The 18,711-nt window shown below is 47.8% G+C and overlaps 1 protein-coding gene across 1 annotated transcript; it reads left to right on the forward strand.

Annotated features, from left to right (window-relative positions):
- Positions 1-1,094: 1,094 nt before the first annotated feature.
- On the forward strand, positions 1,095-17,616 carry ADPRH (ADP-ribosylarginine hydrolase). The gene is made up of 5 exons (XM_074983484.1): positions 1,095-1,160; positions 6,064-6,161; positions 12,554-12,903; positions 14,405-14,765; positions 16,681-17,616. Exons 3-5 carry the CDS (start codon positions 12,588-12,590, stop codon positions 17,159-17,161), a joined length of 1,158 nt encoding a protein of 385 aa, XP_074839585.1. The 5' UTR covers positions 1,095-1,160; positions 6,064-6,161; positions 12,554-12,587; the 3' UTR covers positions 17,162-17,616.
- The last annotated feature ends 1,095 nt before the right edge of the window (positions 17,617-18,711 follow it).

Below are 18,711 nucleotides of genomic sequence, written 5' to 3' on the forward strand. Positions count from 1 at the left end.
GCTACACGACAGCTTTTTTGTTTTGTGATTGTTTGTGAAGCTATAGACTAACACAGCTACCTCTCTGTAACTATGCTTCAGTTACTTACCCACAAAAGCTCATTACCGAATAAATAAATTAGTCTTTAAGGTGTTAGAAGATGGCTTGATTTATAGTGAAGTCATCTGGGCAGCCTTGTGGTGTTTGCTGCATACTGAAGTCGCCCTCAGTGTCCTCTAGCAGAGGGTACAAGGGGGGGCAGGCCCCCTTGGGGGGTGACAATTCAAAAGTGGGATGCAGCACCGGCAGCTGCTGGGTCTCAGGCTCACCCATCTCCTTAAAAGTGTGGAAATATGGAACTGTTTCTGTCTGCGTATTCACATTTATATACCAAGAAATAATGTTTTTACATTCGACATATGACCAAAGCAAAGCAGCAATCAGGCAGTCTGTGATGCTACAGGACTGCTGGTGTGTTTGTCAGAATACAGCCTAACACCGCCGCCGCACTGTGACTAGGCTACGCTTTGTCTTACAGATGCTGAAAGACAACAAGCAGTCCTGGGGCACCTTACAGACTAACAGATATTTTGGAGCATTCGTGGGCAAAGACCCGCTTCGTCGACTCAGGCATCTGACGCAGCGGGTCTTTGCCCACGAACGCTCCAAAATATCTGCTAGTCTATAAGGTGCCCCAGGACCTCTTGTTGTTTCTGACGATACAGACTAACACGGCCACCTCTCTGGTACCTGCCATCGTGGCCTGAAAGGGGTTCGTCGTTTTTCCCAGAGGAACATAATCGAAGTTGCCGTCGGTCTGGGTTACACTTGCCAGGGGTGGGTGGGTGTGTGTGGGGCGGGTGCTAATTGCAGAGACAAAAAGGTGGGGCCCGACGAAAAAAGTTTGTTCCCCGCCTGCCCCTCTGATACCTGCTCTGCAGGGTGATTTCACTGCGGGTTGCGCCCGCCAGCCATCCCCGCGTGACCCCTCCCTCTCTCCCAGCTGGGCAGGGACAAGCGGCGCCCCCCCCACTTTTCGAACGCTCCCGCGGCGCTCCGCCTTGCCGAGGTCCGCTTCCAGCCCGCCCCCCTGCGAGCTAGTCCCGCCCGCGGCGGCACACTGGCTGTTCCCGCTGTTACTCACGCCGACGGAAGGAGGCCCGGCGGCAGCGGCGGAACGGCAAGTATCGCCTCTCCGCGGGCCGCCTGCCGGTGGGGGGAGGGGGGAGGCACCACACTCCTTCCTTCCGTCCGTCCGTCCGTCCCGCGCGTGCAGGCGGTCACTGCGGCGGGGGAGCTGTGCCCCAGGCCGGCATGGGGCACGTAGCGGCCTGCTGGGGGCGGGGGCTGGCCTCTCGCAGAGGGCTGTGCCGGCCGCCAGGGCTGGACTCCCCCATGTCCTTCTATTGCAGCTATTCCCTGCGTCTAACACCTGCCCCCACCCCCACTTTGAAGGAGTCCCAGGACCCCCCACCCCCACCCCCACTCCCACTCTGTCTAGCTCAGATAGATTATGCACCATAACAAAATCCGGTTTTTAGGGCTACCCCACCTCTGAAAGATGCGTTAAATAGAACAAGAAGTCCCGGGGCACCTTAGGGATTAACACATGTTTTGGAGCATAAGTTTTCATGGGCAGAGACCCGCTTGGTCAGATGCACGAGTCGGCAAAGCGGGTCTTTGCCTCCTAAAGCTTAAGCTCCAGAATCTCTGTTAGTCTATAAGGTGCCACAGGACTTCTTGTTGGTTTTAGAAGGTACAGACGATCTCAGCCACCCCTTGGATATTAAACAGAACACGTACTTCGTTACAGCCTGTAGTTCCAGTGTCGTTGTCCCATAGCAGAATACATCTGATGTCGAAGTATCTAAACACCAGTCCAAGTGGGTTAGAGGGGCTGGTGGAACAATGTCACACATGGTTGTCTGCCTTGGGCACAAAGTCCAGGCAGTGGAGGGGACTAGGGTTGGCTAGCTCTCCAGTTTCCAACCAGAATACCTGGTCAAAAAGGGTTGGTTCAAGGCTGGCAGACTCCTCCCCTGGCTCCATGTGGCATCTGGAAGCAGCTGGCATGTCCCTTGGCTCCTACATGGAGGAATGGCCATGGGGGCTTCATCTGCTGCCCCCCCTGAAACCAGCTTCATTGTTCACAGCAGCCCATGGGAGCTTAGGCTGGGGTGGAAGGGAGGAAGGGAACAGCAACAGTGGGCACTTCACTGCCCCTTCTGTGTTCCTCATGCCTCATTTCTGGCTCCAGCCTGGAGACTGTGTTCCCCAGCCAGATACCTTTTCCCCTCCTGCATCCCAGCCCTTCCTCTATCCTCCTGCAAGCAAGCGCAGTAGGGAGTGTAGGGAAGTGATGGTTTTAGGGATGGAGTGAATGGTGGGTGGGGTTTTGGAGAAGATGCATGGCAGAGGCATGGCCTCAGGAAAGAGGCTGGGTAAGAGCCTCAGTTTTGTGCCCTTAGAAGGCTGACAACCCTAATGAGGGTAGTCTGTCTCCAGGAGCAGGAATGACCAAGCAGGGGCAGCCAGGCAGCCGGAGTCAGGCTGAAAGAGCCTGGGTGGAGTGGAGTGGCCACTGATGCTGGAGGATCCCAGCTCCTTGTTGCCTATGTCCTTCCTAGGCCAGAACAGGGCTTCCTGTTTGTGCAGAGCATGTCTGCAGATCTCAGGAAGGGGGCAAGTGGCTGGACTGGGTACTCTGCCTTTAGGTCCCACCAGCAGTGGTGTGTGCCAGTAAGCGGAGATAGTGGTGAGGGGCTGCTTTTGGACACTTCCCTGCTCAAAGGAGGTGGAGGGGCTGGGGCTCCCCACAGTGGTGCAAGATCCCAGAGCAGCCCTTGCTACTGTCTGCTCTGGCTTGTAGCCTGGCTGGCGGGTAGGGCCTCAGGGAGGGAAGATGAGGAGCAGGGGACAAGTCACTGTTCCAGCAACTGTGGCCTGCCACTTCTACCCAGGTTCTGGTGCTCTTGCAGGGCCTGCCTGATTGTCTGGGGCTCCTGGACACTGCCTGTAGATTAGCTACAACCTAACATAGCCAAAGATATTCCATAGAAGATCTTAAAACCAAAGGCCCCAGAGAAGAACTTGAATGGAACAAAACGAAAAGCTCAGTGAATGAGCAGGTCAACAGTGAAGCCAGTCAAAGCAGTCACCCAGCTGGAACAGATCGCAAGTTTCCAGCTGATAAAAGTCCCTCTCAGTTTCATCATAAAAAAACAACAAGAGTCCTGTGGCACCTTAGAGACTAACATATATTGGAGCATTAGCTTTTGTGGGCAAAGACCCACGTTGTCAGATGTATGGGTTTTTGCTCACAAAAGTTTAAGCTCCAATAAATGTTAGTCTATAAGGTGCCACAGGACTTCTCATTGTTTTTGCAGATACCAACTAACTTGGCTACCCCTCTGATATTTCATCAGTGGAGCAATTACAGATGGCCCATGCCTGCCCATCAAAAGTGTGTACACCAAATGGAGAGTTTCCCTTTTTCCTACAACCTGTCCCTTTTTCCATCTTCATTTTACAGCATGAGAAAAGCTCTGCATGAAGTTTTTCATGTCAAGTAACTTAACATGCTTATATCTTTCAGATTGCATATGCATTTGTTTATTGGGAATACAGAAACTAAAAAATTGACATGGGCAATAGGTTTGTGATTGGATGAATATGCTAAAGTGAATGGCTGTTTATGTAAAGACCAAACAACAGATGCAGCTTTATAGTTTTTACCATTCACAAGTATCTACATATTCTGATAAGCTAGCATCTGAAAATATTAGGAAGCTGCAAGAAGTTCTAAAAATATTGCATGACACAGTCAAAACTTTAACTAGGTTAGGTCTCGCCCTTCCAAGGCCACTGTGAAGTGCTGGAGAGCACTAATTGTGAAATTTATTTAAGTATCATGAATACATGATACAACTTTTGCCTGATGTGCGTGACACTGAGAGAATCAAACACTGGAGCAAGTAAATGACAGATGAATGTTTGTCTTTTTGCATTGGGAGCAGGGAAGCATGTACTTACTAGCTTCAAAGAAGCTTAAGGGTTTTTTTCTGTCATCGCAGATACAAAGTCATTGATCAAATGGCATCACTTAATATTGATGGTATCAAAAGAAAAGTAGGTAAAAAAAGAGCATATGTGGCAATAAGTGAAAGATGCTGCATCCTTGTGTGACAAGTTACCTAAAATTTTATTCTATAAGTGTGATCAGACCTCAAATACATGTCTGGACAGGGCTATGATGGGGCCAGAGTTATGGCTGGGCCTCATAGAGGACTGCAAGCAAAAATGAGAGAATATCTTTCAGGCAAGGAAGGCAAAGTGCATGTGCCATACATGCCTCATCTAGTGCGACAAATTAATATAAGTCCAGTGCATCCTTTTGACAATAAGGGCAGTTCAGACCTGAAGGTTTTCTTTTCAGCTTTTGCAGGAAATACATACACGTTTTGGAGACTCTAACCATCAGTGTGAACAACGAATGATTAAATCTAAAAATAATCTTTATTTTCAGACTTTTGCTTGAGAGAGTAGAACTTTGCAAAGACCAGAGGAACTTAATACATGTGCTTCAGGCCCTCAAAATAGCTGACAGGGTTGATTCAGCCTCCGAAATTGAATGGGCTTCTGAAGAATGAAGGAGGCCTTTACCTTTAACTGTACTCTGCAAAACTAGATGGGCAGCTCAAACGAAAGCCATTGAGGCTATTGTAGGAAATGTTTTAGAGTATTATTGAATGCCTACAAAATGAAACCGTGACTGAATCCAGGAGTAGCAAGGACATATATTGGGCAAAAAGCAACCTGTCTGGTGGATTGGCTGTTCTACCTCAGTCTGCTAGGGTGGCATAGAATCTTTGTTATCACGAGCTGCAGTCTCAGAAAATTGACCTGCGCCCCATCCTCCAACACGGTACGTGAGCTCAGCACACTCAAGAGCTGAAAGACATTGAGGGGAACTGTAAAAATCTCAGACCAGCAGGAAGCAATGGGTTATGAAAATGCCATCTCTCCAGGCCACAGGAAGCAATGTGTACTCTGCATGTAGGATGCATTTGTTCACAACTGTGTGTGATAAGGAAAACCACTGTAGAAAACATTTTGAGGTTTTTAGATAATGTGAACTAAAATACAGGTCGTACCTCCCTCATCCAGCACGCTCAGGACCTGAGTGGTCCTGAACGAAGGAATTTGCTGGATGAGGGGAGGTCAGGTCTTCTGGCTGGGTTCCCCTCCTGGCCACCGCAGGCTCCCTGCCCCCAGGCTGCATGGGGGGCTCCACTCCTGCATGGGCTCCAATGTGGGGCTCCCTCAACCCCAGTCAGGGTCCTTGTGACTGCAGGGCTGCTAGCAGGGCTTTGTGCCCCAAGCAGGCTCCCTGCCACAGGGCTCCTGGTGGGGCTCCTGACTGGGGCTGGGCTCCCCACAGTGGAGTTCCCCAACCCCAGCTGGGCTCCGCAACCTGGGTCTTTGTTCTGGGGCTGCCCCTGGGGCTCCCCAGAGTGGGCTACCAGCGGGGTTCCCAGCCACCAGTAGGGGTCTTCTGCAGCCCTACAGCTGGAGGTCTGTCCTCCAGGTGCTCTCTGGTCCAGCAACATCTGTGGTCCTGCTGGACAGGGGATGTTGCTGGATGAGAGAGTTTCAGCCTGTATTAGTGTATGGGATTTCAAGAGGTAGCTGCTCTGATTTTCTCCATTCCTGGTGACTTCAAGATATAAGTTTAATAGAGTCAAAGGAGAAAGTTCCTGAACTCATGGGAAAAACCTCTTTTTTTTTTTTTTTTTTTTTTTTAAAGACTTGATGCATGAGATTGTAAAACAATTCATTTTGAAAGACAGGACAAAGAGGTATTCAGTTTGTCTGTCAGAGTCCACAGCTGCTTGAGTATCATAGTGTCAGGTTATTATGGTGATGTTTTACCAGAAATGGAAATGTTTGCTCTTTCTCACCATACCAGTTGGAGTGCCTAATACTGAATGTACACTGAACGAAAGCTGTCTCAAAATGTGTCAAAATTGTGTGTTCAACACTGTCACAGACACAGCTGAGTGATCTCGCTCTCTTTCCAACAGAGAAAGACCTAACAGCTCATAAAACCATTTGCTAAGGAAAAGTATCGGCAGTAGTGCGAGGTGCCAGTAATTGGAATACACAAGCCAACACAGTTTGGGTAAGATTCCACTTATGTCTGGGGCTGTGATTTTTGTTTTATTGGTTTTTTAAAAGATTTTTAAATTTAAAATATTTGAAGTGATGTGACCCTGCTGTATGTGTGCTGAACATGCTCCGGCCTTTAAATCCGCCCCTGAAGTTTGGCCTATCCTAGTTTTCTGGCTTTGGCCAGATTGTGTTTTATGTTGTATTAAAACATCTAGTCTTGAGATGGGATTTTTTAAAAGAAATCTAAAACCAAGTTTCTAAAAATCCCTTGACTCACTCAGAATGACTAACTCACAGGGTTGGAGCAGGAGTGCAGATAGACCACTGGTGTTTTAAGCAAAAAATTGTTTAAATCTACCCTGACTATGGTCACATAACTGGCTGGTTAAAATGCCTGGGCCCTGTCTACCCTGTAGTCAGTGCTCAACCAGCAATGTCTAAAATTGCCTACAATTCCTGGTGCAGGTGCAGCCACTATGCCTCCATCTGTAGGTTCTCTCACTTGTCCTCTTGTGTTAAGCACTGTCACTGGTTTGCACAGGGGCAGCTGATTGGAAGTAAGTACGTGAAGGCCTGATGCACACAAAGAAAACAGGATCCAGCTCACCCTTGCAACTGGGCTGGTTCTGCCGGGATTGCAGAAGTGAGATGCAGTAAGAAGAAACAGTTTGAATACACACAGGGTGGATCGAAGCAATAAGGGGCCATTGCTATAGTATTAACATGTCAAAAAAACTACATTCGGACAAAGTTAGGGTTGGGTGGTGGTATGTCATTGTGATGGAGTGGGGGGAGGGCCTGTGTGAGTCAGGCTGGATGTCTGAGGCAAGCAGCAGCTCCCAGTGGCTAAGGATGACCCTGGGGCTACAATTGGCAGGTAACACATCTGCCCTGAACAAAGAGGAGGGAGGAGCTGAGCTGGGTTTTGAATCGGGGGCGGCAGTTAGAGGCTAGGGGAAGAGAGAGCTGGAAGGCAGCCAGGCTGAGGAGGGGGAAAGCTACACCCCAGAGGGGCACCCCTCGGGGTCTTCTCCCCAGGACGGGTTGGAAGGACTGTCTCTGGCTGCTGTGCTGTCACTTCTGTGAGAAACTGGGCATCTGTTGCCTAATAAACCTCCTGTTGTACCTGCTGAGTGAGTGTCACTCCTGCCAGCGGACGGGGTGCAGTGCAGGGGGACCCTGGAACCCCATCACAGTCATCCCCTTGCAGGATGCAAGTGGAGCAAAAGTCAAATTTGGAATTAAGGTTGTCCATGCAAACTTAACTCTGCCCTCATCCTCTAAGCCCCTAATATGGCCTCTTAGCAACATACCTTTACTCTGTAACTCCAAAGGTTCAAACATTTCACCTGGCTTTTGGAGCCCATGTGCTCTTACCCACACAGCTGCATCCAATGCTACAAAGGTCAAAGAGGAGAAAGGTTGGATGAAAACTTAGCTCGCCTAGATTCTAGCACCCACAGAGAGGGCCTTAGGGTATTCCCAGAGCAACAAGGCACACACTTCAGCTCACAGGAGGCAGGTTCAGCCATCCACCGTCCCTTCAGACTGGGCACGTGTGAGAGGGAAGGTGGAGGACAGACAGGTGCCCTTTCCGTATTTTTCCCCACTTCCCTGCTACTCATCCTAATGGTCCCCTCCACTTTCCCTAACCTAGCTGTCGACAACCTGTGGCTCCGGAGCCACGTGCGGCTCTTTAGGGAGCCACTTGTGGCTCCAAGTACTGCTGCCGCTTCAACAAAAAATCTAAATTCAGTTGCCCACCATTAAACCAACTGAATTTAGTTGTTTTGTTGAAGCAGTGGCAGCTGCTGGAGCAGCTGAGCAGTCAGCTGCAGCAGGGAGCCCTGGAAGAGAAAGAAAGCTGGCAGGGCAGGGAGCTGCCCCACACAGGGGAAATCTAAGCTGGCAGGAGAGCTCGGGGGAGGGATGGCCAAACCTGCCCGTGCTGGAGCTGCGCAGCCATGTGGAGAAAGAGGTGGCGGGGAGCAGTGGCGGGAGGCAGGGAGACAGTGGTGGCTACAGAGGAGCTGTGTGTCCTGGGAATGTGGGGGGAGAGTGAGATTGGGGCTGAGAAGGGTTAAGTTGGGGGATGAGGGGGCGGGTTTGCAGGATGGGGGTAAAGCTTGAGGGTAAGGGGTGGATTTGGGGGCTGAGGCAGGTAAGGCCTGGAGATGGGGTTAACTTTCTAGTTGGTGCAAATAATTGTGTGCGCGCTGCTCTTAAAATAGAGGTTACAGAAAGTATAGTTAGATGCTATTAATTAAGGACCATTTTGTATTCACACGCATTGCGTCTCCTGACATATTGATTTTGTAACTGAATTTGAAAAAATGGCTCTTCTCGCTATTTCAGTTGCACACCCCTGGCCTAACCCCTACACGTCCCTCACCTGAGCCCACAACCTCTCTCCCCTGCTCTGTCACCCATCCCCATTTAGCCTCCTCCCCACACTCAGCCCCAAACCCCTCCTCCCCTGCCCCTAAATAACCCCCTCCCGAGAAGCATTCACATGTTTAATGTTTATTGCCTGTCATGGGGCGTATATACCCACTCCTTGTCCAAACAGCAAAGGGTTACTACAGGCACTGCTGGCCACTGCTGACTGACAGCCTCACAGCAGCTGGGAGGATAAAAGGACTTACGGGAGGGGGAAGGGTTGGCTAAGAGAGAAGAGAGCAGGCTGAGGAAAGGAACGCCTGTCACTAAATTGCAGGAGAGCCTGCAGAGGCCTGGGGAAGGAGCTCAGGGCACCAGTCAGTGAGGTCTGATCCTGCTTGTCTAGCTTGAGGGCCTGGAGCAGGAAGACAAGGGACTGAGGGAATGGCGCGGGTTCCCCTCCCGACCCTGAGAAGGGAGGGTTCTTTTCAGATTGCTGCGCACCGCAACAGACTGACAGCTCGGCCGTGCTGAGTGATCCGCCTCCACCTTTCACTTGGCCAGGAGGGGGCACTGTTGCACAGTGGGATGAAGGTAGACAGCCTTTGGTGGGGAAAGAATAAGTTAGGAGCTATCTAAAAAAGCTAAACGCACATAAATCCATGGGCCAGGACCTAATTCATCCTAGGGTACTGAGGAAGTTGGCGTATGTCATTGACGAGCCTTTGGCCGTTATCTTTGAAAAGTCGTGGAGAACAGGAGGGATCCCAGGTGATTGGAAAAAGGCAAATGTAGTGCCCATCCTTAAAAAAAGGGAAGAAGGATGATCCAGGGAATAATAGGCCAGTCAGTCTTACGTCAGTCCCTGGAAAAATCATGGAGGGGATCCTCAAGGAAGTCATTCTGAGGCACCTGGAGGAGGGGAAAGTGATCAGGAATAGTCAGCATGGATTCATGAAGGGCAAGACCAATCTGACCAATCTGATTAGTTTCTACGATGAGATAACTGGCTCTGTGACTAGGCGAAAATCAATGGATGTGATTTATCTTGACTTAAGCAAAGTTTTTGATACGGTCTCCCACAATATTCTTGTCAGCAAGTTAAAGGAATGTGGATTGGACAAATGGATGGTAAGATGGATAGAAAGCTGGCTAGAAGGTCGGGCCCAGCGGGTAGTGATCAACAGCTCAATGTCAAGATGGCAGTCGGTTTCTAGTGGAGTGCCCCAAGGTTCGGTTCTGGGTTCTGTTCTGTTCAACATATTTATCAATGACCTGGATGAGGGGATGGATTGCACCCTCAGCAAGTTTGCGGATGACACTAAGCTAGTGGGAGAGGTAGATACTCTGGAGGGTAGGGATAGGGTCCAGAGTGACTTAGACAAATTGGAAGACAGGCCCCAAGAAATCTGATGAGGTTCAATAAGGACAAGTGCAGAGTCCTGCACTTGGGCCGGAAGAATCCCAAGCTGGGGTCCAACTGGTTCAGTAGTAGTTCTACAGAAAGGGACCTGGGAGTTGTATTGAATGAGAAGCTGGAGATGAGTCAACAGTGTGCCGTTGTAGCTGAGAAGGCTAATGGCATATTAGATTGCATCAAGAGGAGCATTGCCAGTAGATCCAGAGAAGTGATTATTCCTCTTTATTCGGCTTTGGTGAGGCCACATCTGGAGTACTGTGTCCAGTTCTGGGCCCCCAGTTATAGGAAGGATGTGGATACACTGGAGAGGGTCCAGCAGAGGGCGACCAAAATAATTAGGGGTCTGGAGCATATGACCTATGAAGAAAGGTTGAGGGAATTGGGTCTGTTTAGTCTGCAGAAGAGAAAAGACTGAGGGGGGACTTGATAACAGCCTTCGGCTTACTGAAGGGAGGCTGCAAAGAGGCTGGAGGGAGGCTGTTCACAGTGGTCATGGATGGCAGAACACGGAACAATGGTCTCAAGTTGCAGTTGGGAAGGTCCAGGTTGAACATTAGGAAACACTTTTTCACCAGGAGGGTGGTGAAGCATTGGAATGGTCTACCCAGGGAAGTAGTGGAGTCTCCATCCCTGGAGGTGTTTGTCTCACCTAGACAAAGCCCTGGCAGGGCTGATCTGATGGGTTTGGTCCTGCCTAGAGCAGGGGGCTGGACTCGATGGCTTTTTTAGGTCTCTTCCAGATCTATTGTTCTATGATCCTATGCTTTGAGTCAGGGCTGAGGACAGAAAGGCCAGCCCCTGGGAAAGATGGTGGTGGTGGTGGTGAGGAGGGCAATGCTATGGGCCCTCCCAGAATGCCTGCGGCCTTAGGCTGAAGAGGTGGGCTGAAGACTAACCTTAACCTCTCAGCTCTTCTTTGCCTGGGCCACATGGCCAGGAGCTCCTGTTGCTGCTCTGGCTGTGGTAGTGGTGGCAGTGGCCAGGAACCCTGGGCCCTTTTAAGTTGCTGGGCCCTGGTCAGCTGTCCTACCTCTCTCCCCTGCAGTCCGCAGCTGTGCTTTGATTACTTTTTTTTCTGCCACCCATGGCTCACAATTGTAGCCACTTCTGATCATCCAGTCCAAACCTCCTTTTGTTTTCGGTGGGGGTGTATGATTAACTTACCGTGTATTATGTACATTGAAGAGTGAGTTCACAGCTCTTAGTCTCAGTGAAGCGTGCTTCTGTCAGTCATTAATACCTCTCAGCTGAAGAACACATGGCAGAAGGCAATTGATTTTGGAGGCCGGGGCTGTAACTCGGCAATTCCCTGGTCAAAAGGCCTCACGTATTGATCACACTAATACTAGCTTGTGTCTCCATGCAGCACGCCAAATTTCAAAGCAATTCAAGGAACTGTCTGGATATGAGAGTGCTTATGAGAGTCGGCCTTTAAAGCCTAGAGGACATCAGTAGTGGAAACCCTCTAACCACTTTTGTGTTTTGGCAAGTGTGCACTGCCGACCAAGTACATTTTTTCAAATCCTGTTCTCAGAGTTGCACCTCCTAAGGATTTAGCCAGTGCTAGCACTATCTCAGGTAAAACTAGACAAATTAGGACCATTTGAACTGCATCACAGCAATAGTTTTATCTGGAGCTCTGTGCAAAACACAGGAAGAAAAACAAAAACAAAACCCAAAAAACTGCACAGAAACCCTGCACTCTCCTGAGGTGCACCAAATTTCAAAGGGCTCCTACTAAGTATGTCAATTTTAGAAGATGTAGATACAATCTTTAAATGGAAGTTGTAATAAAACCTTAACCCTGGTGTGTTGCTGCACCCCATAGTTACTTTTTTAAGAGTACAGCTGGACTTCATTTTTGTTTTAAATCACTTTCTTTACGTACAGAAATTGATTAATACATTAAGCTTTCATTTGGCCGTCATTTTCTTTACACAGTTTACTCAAACAATGAAAATAGACTGGTCAGTTTCACTTTCAGGCTCACAAGCATTTATCAAAATGCTACTACACCAAGGTGGTAAATCCTGCAGGGGAACGCATATTGTCTGGTTTTTGAATAAAGAAATATTGGGTTAGCTTTATTTAATTGAACATTTAATACGAAAGCAACCAGCTAACAAACCTGAGGGGGCTATATGGAATACACATAAACCATAATCATCCTAAATTTTAATCCTTAAAAATAACTTTGTTCTCAGTAACAGCTGCAAGTGAGCTGTGCCAGGATGGTGGCAGCTGAATGGAGCTGGGAATAAGAAGGTATACTTTGTCAGATCCTGAGAGAATCGTGGTTTAGGCCAGGCAAGGCCTGAAGGCTCGTGTGATGCATGGGTGGGCTGGGACCTAACCTAGGACTTGAATTGGAATGTGTTTCCCAGTAGTATATTCACAGGCCATTCCCTACGGAGAAGCTATACTCACCCTACAGACTGTGAGGAAAAGTGCGCAGGTATTGCATTTCAGAGCTCATTTTGCAAGTTATATGGTCCAACAGGGTCAGAACCTGCAGTGCCAAAGAGTTTATGACAGTGGCTCTTGCTGGACTATTTACACAGTGAAGCACCCGACTGACCTCATGCTACTTGTTTGGTTTTCAGAGTCCATTGAAGTGGAGCCACCCTGGGGCACAGCATGAGTTGTTCAGGTCTCCTTGAGAACTACGTGGCAGCCATGGTGCTGAGTGCCGTTGGTGATACCCTGGGCTATTGCAACAGAAAATGGGAGTTTCTGCTGAGTGGCCAGGAGATTCACAGGCAGGTTGCAAAAATGGGAGGACTGGAAAATATCAGTATAGAAGGCTGGAAAGTCAGCGATGACACAGTGATGCACTTAGCTACTGCAGAAGCCCTGGTAGCTGCTGGGAAACAGCCAGTTTTCCCAAAGCTCTATTCACTGATAGCACAACACTACAAAGACTGTATGGATGACATGGCTGGTAGAGCTCCAGGTAATGCTTCTGAAATTTGATCTGTGCCACACAAAACTGTATTTCCTTCCTCAGACTAATGTGCTCTTGTTCTCGCTTTAGTGGAAGCCGTCAGAATTGCCACTGGTTTTAATTGCCAGAGTTACAAATTGACCACACACCTCATTTGGATCTGGAAGTACAGAGTCATGCGGGGGGGGGCGGGGGGGAGGGAGAGAGAGAGAGAGAGAAGCAAACACAGCTTAGCACTGTGTTACATGTAAACTACTAAAAAAAGGGAAAGCAACATTTTTCTTCTGCAGAGTAAAGTTTCAAAGTTTGTGTTCAGCTCTCTGTATGCATACAGGCAAATATAAATATGCAGTGCTAAGTATATGAAATTTAAACAAATGTGCTTAATTTTTTATCATAAGAGATAAGCCACATCAAATATGTATAAAAGCACAATAGTCCTTACCCGTAAAACCTCATTTTATTACAATCTACATTATTTTTGACTAGTTCCTGCTGTTCAATTTTCTGTATTTTTCCACAGCTAGACAATGAAAGTGCAGCAGTCACCGGTTAGCTAATTTAATTTCTAAGTTTCCTGCACTTGTAAAATACTGCAAAGTTTGGGCTGCACCAGGGGAATATCTCAATGCATGTGCGATGGGGAAATGGGAACATGACATTTACCATAGATATATACAATTAACGGGAACTTTGCAGTTGCTAGGCAGTAAATATGTTTTGGATCTAATTTGATGACCATTCCTGCTTCCAGATCAACCGTAGAAAACTGCAGGTTGCTGAGCAGTTTTGAAAGTTAAGCCATCTCTGCTTAAGTAACAAACTGTGAACTGATGTTCCTTACTTTACGCACATTGACAATTTTTGCCACAAGTCCTGGATGGCTAAGACAAAGAAGGGTCTCTCTGTAGCCAGCTTTCTGTTACAAGGCTGATTTTTACCTTTATTTTACATGTTCAACATGTAAGTCAGGCTACATTAACTGTGTCATATACGTGCTTCTCTGCCCGAAAATGAATGTTTAGGGGTTGTCTGAGAAACAGTCTATTGAGAGAAGCAGTCTGGGCTTGATGAAATCGAGAAGAAATCAAAAGATTGCTTAACTTTTAAAAATTAATTCTTTGCTTGCTTTCACACACACAAAATTTGGCCAGGAACTGCCAAACTTGTTTTATTTTGCTGCTTTGATAGGATTGTTACTTTAATGGTGTCATCTCTCTCTATTGCACATGCACACACAGTTTTTTTCCCTAGAGCTTTGTAATACTGTTATAAACTAAGGCCAGTGTTTCTAAGTGTGGTTGGTTTGGGATTACACAAGCTGTTTCAGGGAGTTGAAAGATACAGGTAAGCAAGACAAGCTAGGTTTTGATATCAAATTAGCTAAGGTACCTAGGAAGGGTCATTCTCATACCTGTCTATCCTCTGGCCTTCACCATTTCTCATGCTAAATGAACATTGACCTGTGGCCCCAGGCTCTCCTTTATTAGCCTGTTTCCTTCCTGCACAGGTTCCACCTGCGTTCAGAATGCATTGAGCCTGCAGCCAGACCAGCCGGAAGGTTGGAGGATTCCATTTAACAAGCATGAGGGAGGATGTGGAGCTGCCATGCGATCCATGTGCATTGGGCTGAGGTTTTGTCATCCAGAGCAGTTGGATAGCTTGATCCAAGTCAGCATTGAGAGCGGTCGAATGACCCACCATCACCCATCTGGCTATCTGGGATCCCTGGCATCTGCTCTCTTTACTGCATATGCTGTGCAGTGCAAGCCCCCTCATGAATGGGGGAAGGGACTGATGGATGTGCTACCGCTGGCTAAAGCCTATATCAAGAAGTCTGGCTACTTTGTGAAGGACAACCTGAACCACTGGTGAGCATGGCTGGGTTCTGCTGGTGGGATGACTAGAATGTGTAGGTCCCCAGATGACTGGTTATCAGTTACTCCAGACTGTCAGATACAAGGGGTTCAGCAACACAGGCTGTGGGAGCTGACTGCTGTTCTTTGAAAGGTGTTTATTTCATGGATGCATGTTACATTTCGGCTTGTTGTATGGGCCTTTTACACCACCTTGTGTAAATGAGAATCAGGTCCTGGGATAGGAAAGGTTTCTACCCCATCCCACGGCTTTCCTGTGTGTGTTTAGGCCTCTGCAATCATGTTGGGGGCTTATCAAAATGCCTTACGCACATTAACAAACTAACTTTTCTAAACCCCTCCATGAGGGGAGTGTTGCTATTCCCTGTTAGTGTGCAGGTGCTGGGGGGGGTTGCCAGTGGCCTGTGAGATACAGGAGGTCAGGCTTATGATGCCTGGGAGTCCCTCCTGCTTATATGACTTCATAGATGGAGAAAGGGGTGAAGCAACTTGTTCTGCATTACACTTCTGTTTGCTAATGGGGTAAAAGAGAGAACCCAGTTGCCCAAGTCTGAGCTACATGACCTCTTTAGAGCCTGAAACACTAGTGCTTGGGGCTGGTGCACGAAAGATGGAGAACCTCCAATAAATTTAGAACCAAACTCAACATAGGCAAGCTCTCCTGGGTTCCCATTCTCCTTTGATAAAGCCAAACCTTGGGCGTGCAGCTCTTTTTAGAGCCCTTGGTGCTCCATCCCCTAGACTTCTTGCAGAATTGCCCTCTACAGTCCATGTCTACTCCTGGTGTCAGGCCAAGCTAGGAAGTGTGGAGGTGATTGACACAGAGAGGGAGGGAATTATGCATGCTTTTTGCAACCTAATGATGGCCTTTCCACAAAAAGAGATGAGTTTGGGAGGAAGAAAGGTGTCGTAATGTGCAGATTTACACCAGCAGATGATAATCTTCAACAGCTGATTGAATATGAAAACGATTTGCGAATACTTGCAAATGAAACATCAAGTTTGGTTCACCATTCATAGTGGAATCATCCCTTGGCTACTCAGGTGGCTGACAACCATTTGTGGAAAAAAAGCATGAACATTTCAGAAGTCACAATTTGTCACATGAATGATTATTCATTATTCAGAAATTTCCTGGGAAATTTCTCATCTAACCATGGAGCAGATATATCATGAGTCTTTCTGTGGCAAGCTACACACCACCAACAAGCACTCCAGTGGGACACTTCAAACGAACCACAGGCTGAAATCTGGTTGCATGAACTGTTTGGCAAGTACCAAATTGGCATCGGGATTGGCCCATGAGTAATTCAGAAAGGGTAAAAATAGGGGAAGGGAGCTGAAGAGGGGTGTAGCTCTATCTTCCATCACTTCAAGCTTGGAAGAAAGCAGTCCAGGGGGAGCAGGCAAAACTATTTTTAGAGCTGGGAGCTGAAGTAGGAAGATCAGATACATGTTTTGAAAGGTCACAGAATTTCAGGTGTTGAGATCTTTTGCCCAAGTACATTAGGGCTTGTGGGCAGTTAGAGTATTCTGATCTAAAGTGTGGTTTGAATTTGGAATCCGTTCACACGTTTGTGGAGAAAACGATCTGCATGCAGGATTTTGGCTCGGGTCTCTTATTTTTTATCACTGAACGCCTTGGAATGTAATGTTTTCTTTCCTTGTAAGTGTTCTACTGCCCTCTACTGGGGGGAAGAGTCAAACATGCTTAAGTGTTCCTTCTGCTTGAGTTGTATTGTGCAGCTAATGCCTTCATTTTACACAAGAGATGTTTACTACTGGGTTTGACAGTTGGGCTGAATTCTCCCTCATGTGGTCAGTGTTTTGCTAACAACAGTGGCATCCATTTATTTAAACAGAAGTGCTACTTAGGGACTTTTGCTTTCTTTTCTCTCTTGTTTTGAAGGTCCTATTTTGAAGAGCAGTGGAAAAAATACCTGAAGATCAGGGGAATTTCAGATGGTGTGTCTGCTCCCACCTTCCCCTCGGCATACGGAGTGAAGGAGAGAGATGAATTCTATGTCTCCGTGAGCTATTCTGGCTGGGGTGGGAGCAGTGGGCACGATGCCCCCATGATTGCCTACGATGCCGTACTCGGTGCTGGAAACTCGTGGGCAGAGCTCGCTAACCGGGCTTTTTTCCATGGTGGAGACTCCGATTCTACAGCAGCCATTGCTGCATGCTGGTGGGGGGCCATGTATGGCTTTAAAGGAGTCAATACAGCTCTCTACGGAGGACTGGAATTCAGAGAGAGGCTGGAGAAAATAGCTAATGACTTGTACGCCATTAGCCAGCTAGAGCTGTCATTCAAGCACAGTGGTGGTTCTAGAGTAATGAGACAGAACAAAGTTATAAACATACAGCTTGAGGCTGGGGTTTCCAATTGAGCTTAGCTCCCTCTTTACTGGCCATCTACTAACATCTCCTGATCCATATAGGTAATGCTTCTAGCCACTGCTTAGTAAAGTACACACACATCTTATAGAACTGGAAGGGACCTTAGGAGGTCATTGAATGCAGTCCCCTGCCCTCTTGGCAGGACCAAGCACCATCCCTGACAGTTTTTTTTTTTAATCTATTTGCCCCAGACTTCTAAATGGCCCCCCCCCTTAGGGCTATCCCTCTGCCCTGTAACTGCTGCTTGACTGTGTCAGAGATTTGCTATTGCACCTATTGAGGAATTTGCAGCAGGGTGTCAAGAAAATGCTGGAAGCGTATGAACGCGTTTCCAAACAACAGAGAGGAGAGGCTGGCAGTTCTGTACTATTTGCCTGGGGTAGCCTCTGGTTTGTATGCGCTCTGTCTAGAATGAAATAAAAGCATCTGTTTGGCAAAAGAGGGATAAAAGCACATATTTCTGTTCATTGGTTTTCTGTTCTGTCCTTGATTCTCATCTGAGACAGCCACACAACATTGTTAAGGAAGTGCGCTGAAAGGACGCAGACTATAGATTTAGGTGGTTTGTTTTACGAAAGGTGACAGATGCCATTTCCACTCCTGAAAGTGATTTCTGCACAATTCTGGGCTCCTATCGATATAGGAGGAAGGAAAGAACGAACAGCATCTGTTTATTTAACAAAATTCAGACTTGGAGAACTGTTTCCTAGCCCCCAAACTCATAAAACAACCAAAATTTACAGTAAAATTCCTTTAATGTGGCCTTTGGTGATTAGGAAATCCTGATAGTTTGGCATCTGGCAAAACCAGTCCCATTTACGGAGATAATCAGGCAAAATTTGATGGGCCGGCATACAGTTGTCCCCTGAGATATGTGAGGGTTGCGTTCCATGCAACTTTTGCATGCCTCTAACTTCATGTAAGTTGGCGGGGGGGGCCCTTAGGTGGTGGGTTGGGGCCATAGGAGGGGGATGGGGTGGTTAAGCCTGGGGTGAAGAAGCAGGAGGAGCACAGGGGTGGTGAAGAAGCTGGAGGTGCACAGCAGCAGTGAAGCAGGAGAGCAAGCGTGGTGAAGAAGCTGCAGGAGTGTGGGGTGGTGACAAAGCTGGGGACATGCAGGGGTGCTGAGCTGCGATGGGCGGGGTTTGAACTAGGACGTGGGGATTATGGCGATGTCCAGTAGTCTGGAAAATTTGGTAACCCAGCACCTGTCTGTTCCCAGATGTGCCAGACTAAAGGAATTTTACTGTATCATCACAAGGGCAATGTACCTGAGCACAGCTCCTCTATCTCCAGAGTGCTTCTGAAGGGAGGTGATGAGGAAAACTTCAGTCCAAGGGGTCCAGAAGCCCTGTAGGTTTTACGTTTTCATTTACTCATCAAAATAATTCACCCCTTAGCCTCCCTGGCCAAAAAATAAGGGGCTCCTTTCACTGGGAATGACAAGGGACGTCATGAGCCAAGGATGCATATGGAGGAGATAGCTGCCATCTGAGAGATGTTTTACCCTAGTTAGTGTGGGCCTGAGTTAAATGCAAGC

Source organism: Carettochelys insculpta, chromosome 1 (assembly GCF_033958435.1).
Source record: "Carettochelys insculpta isolate YL-2023 chromosome 1, ASM3395843v1, whole genome shotgun sequence".
Lineage (NCBI taxonomy): Eukaryota > Metazoa > Chordata > Testudines > Carettochelyidae > Carettochelys > Carettochelys insculpta.

Excerpts from the sequence above, each read along its gene's own strand:
- ADPRH (XM_074983484.1), top strand. The coding sequence starts at position 12,588 with ATGAGTTGTTCAGGTCTCCTTGAGAACTACGTGGCAGCCATGGTGCTG. Across the intron at positions 12,904-14,404 it reads CATGGCTGGTAGAGCTCCAG|GTTCCACCTGCGTTCAGAAT; the intron begins GTAATGCTTCTG and ends CTTCCTGCACAG. Across the intron at positions 14,766-16,680 it reads AAGGACAACCTGAACCACTG|GTCCTATTTTGAAGAGCAGT; the intron begins GTGAGCATGGCT and ends CTTGTTTTGAAG.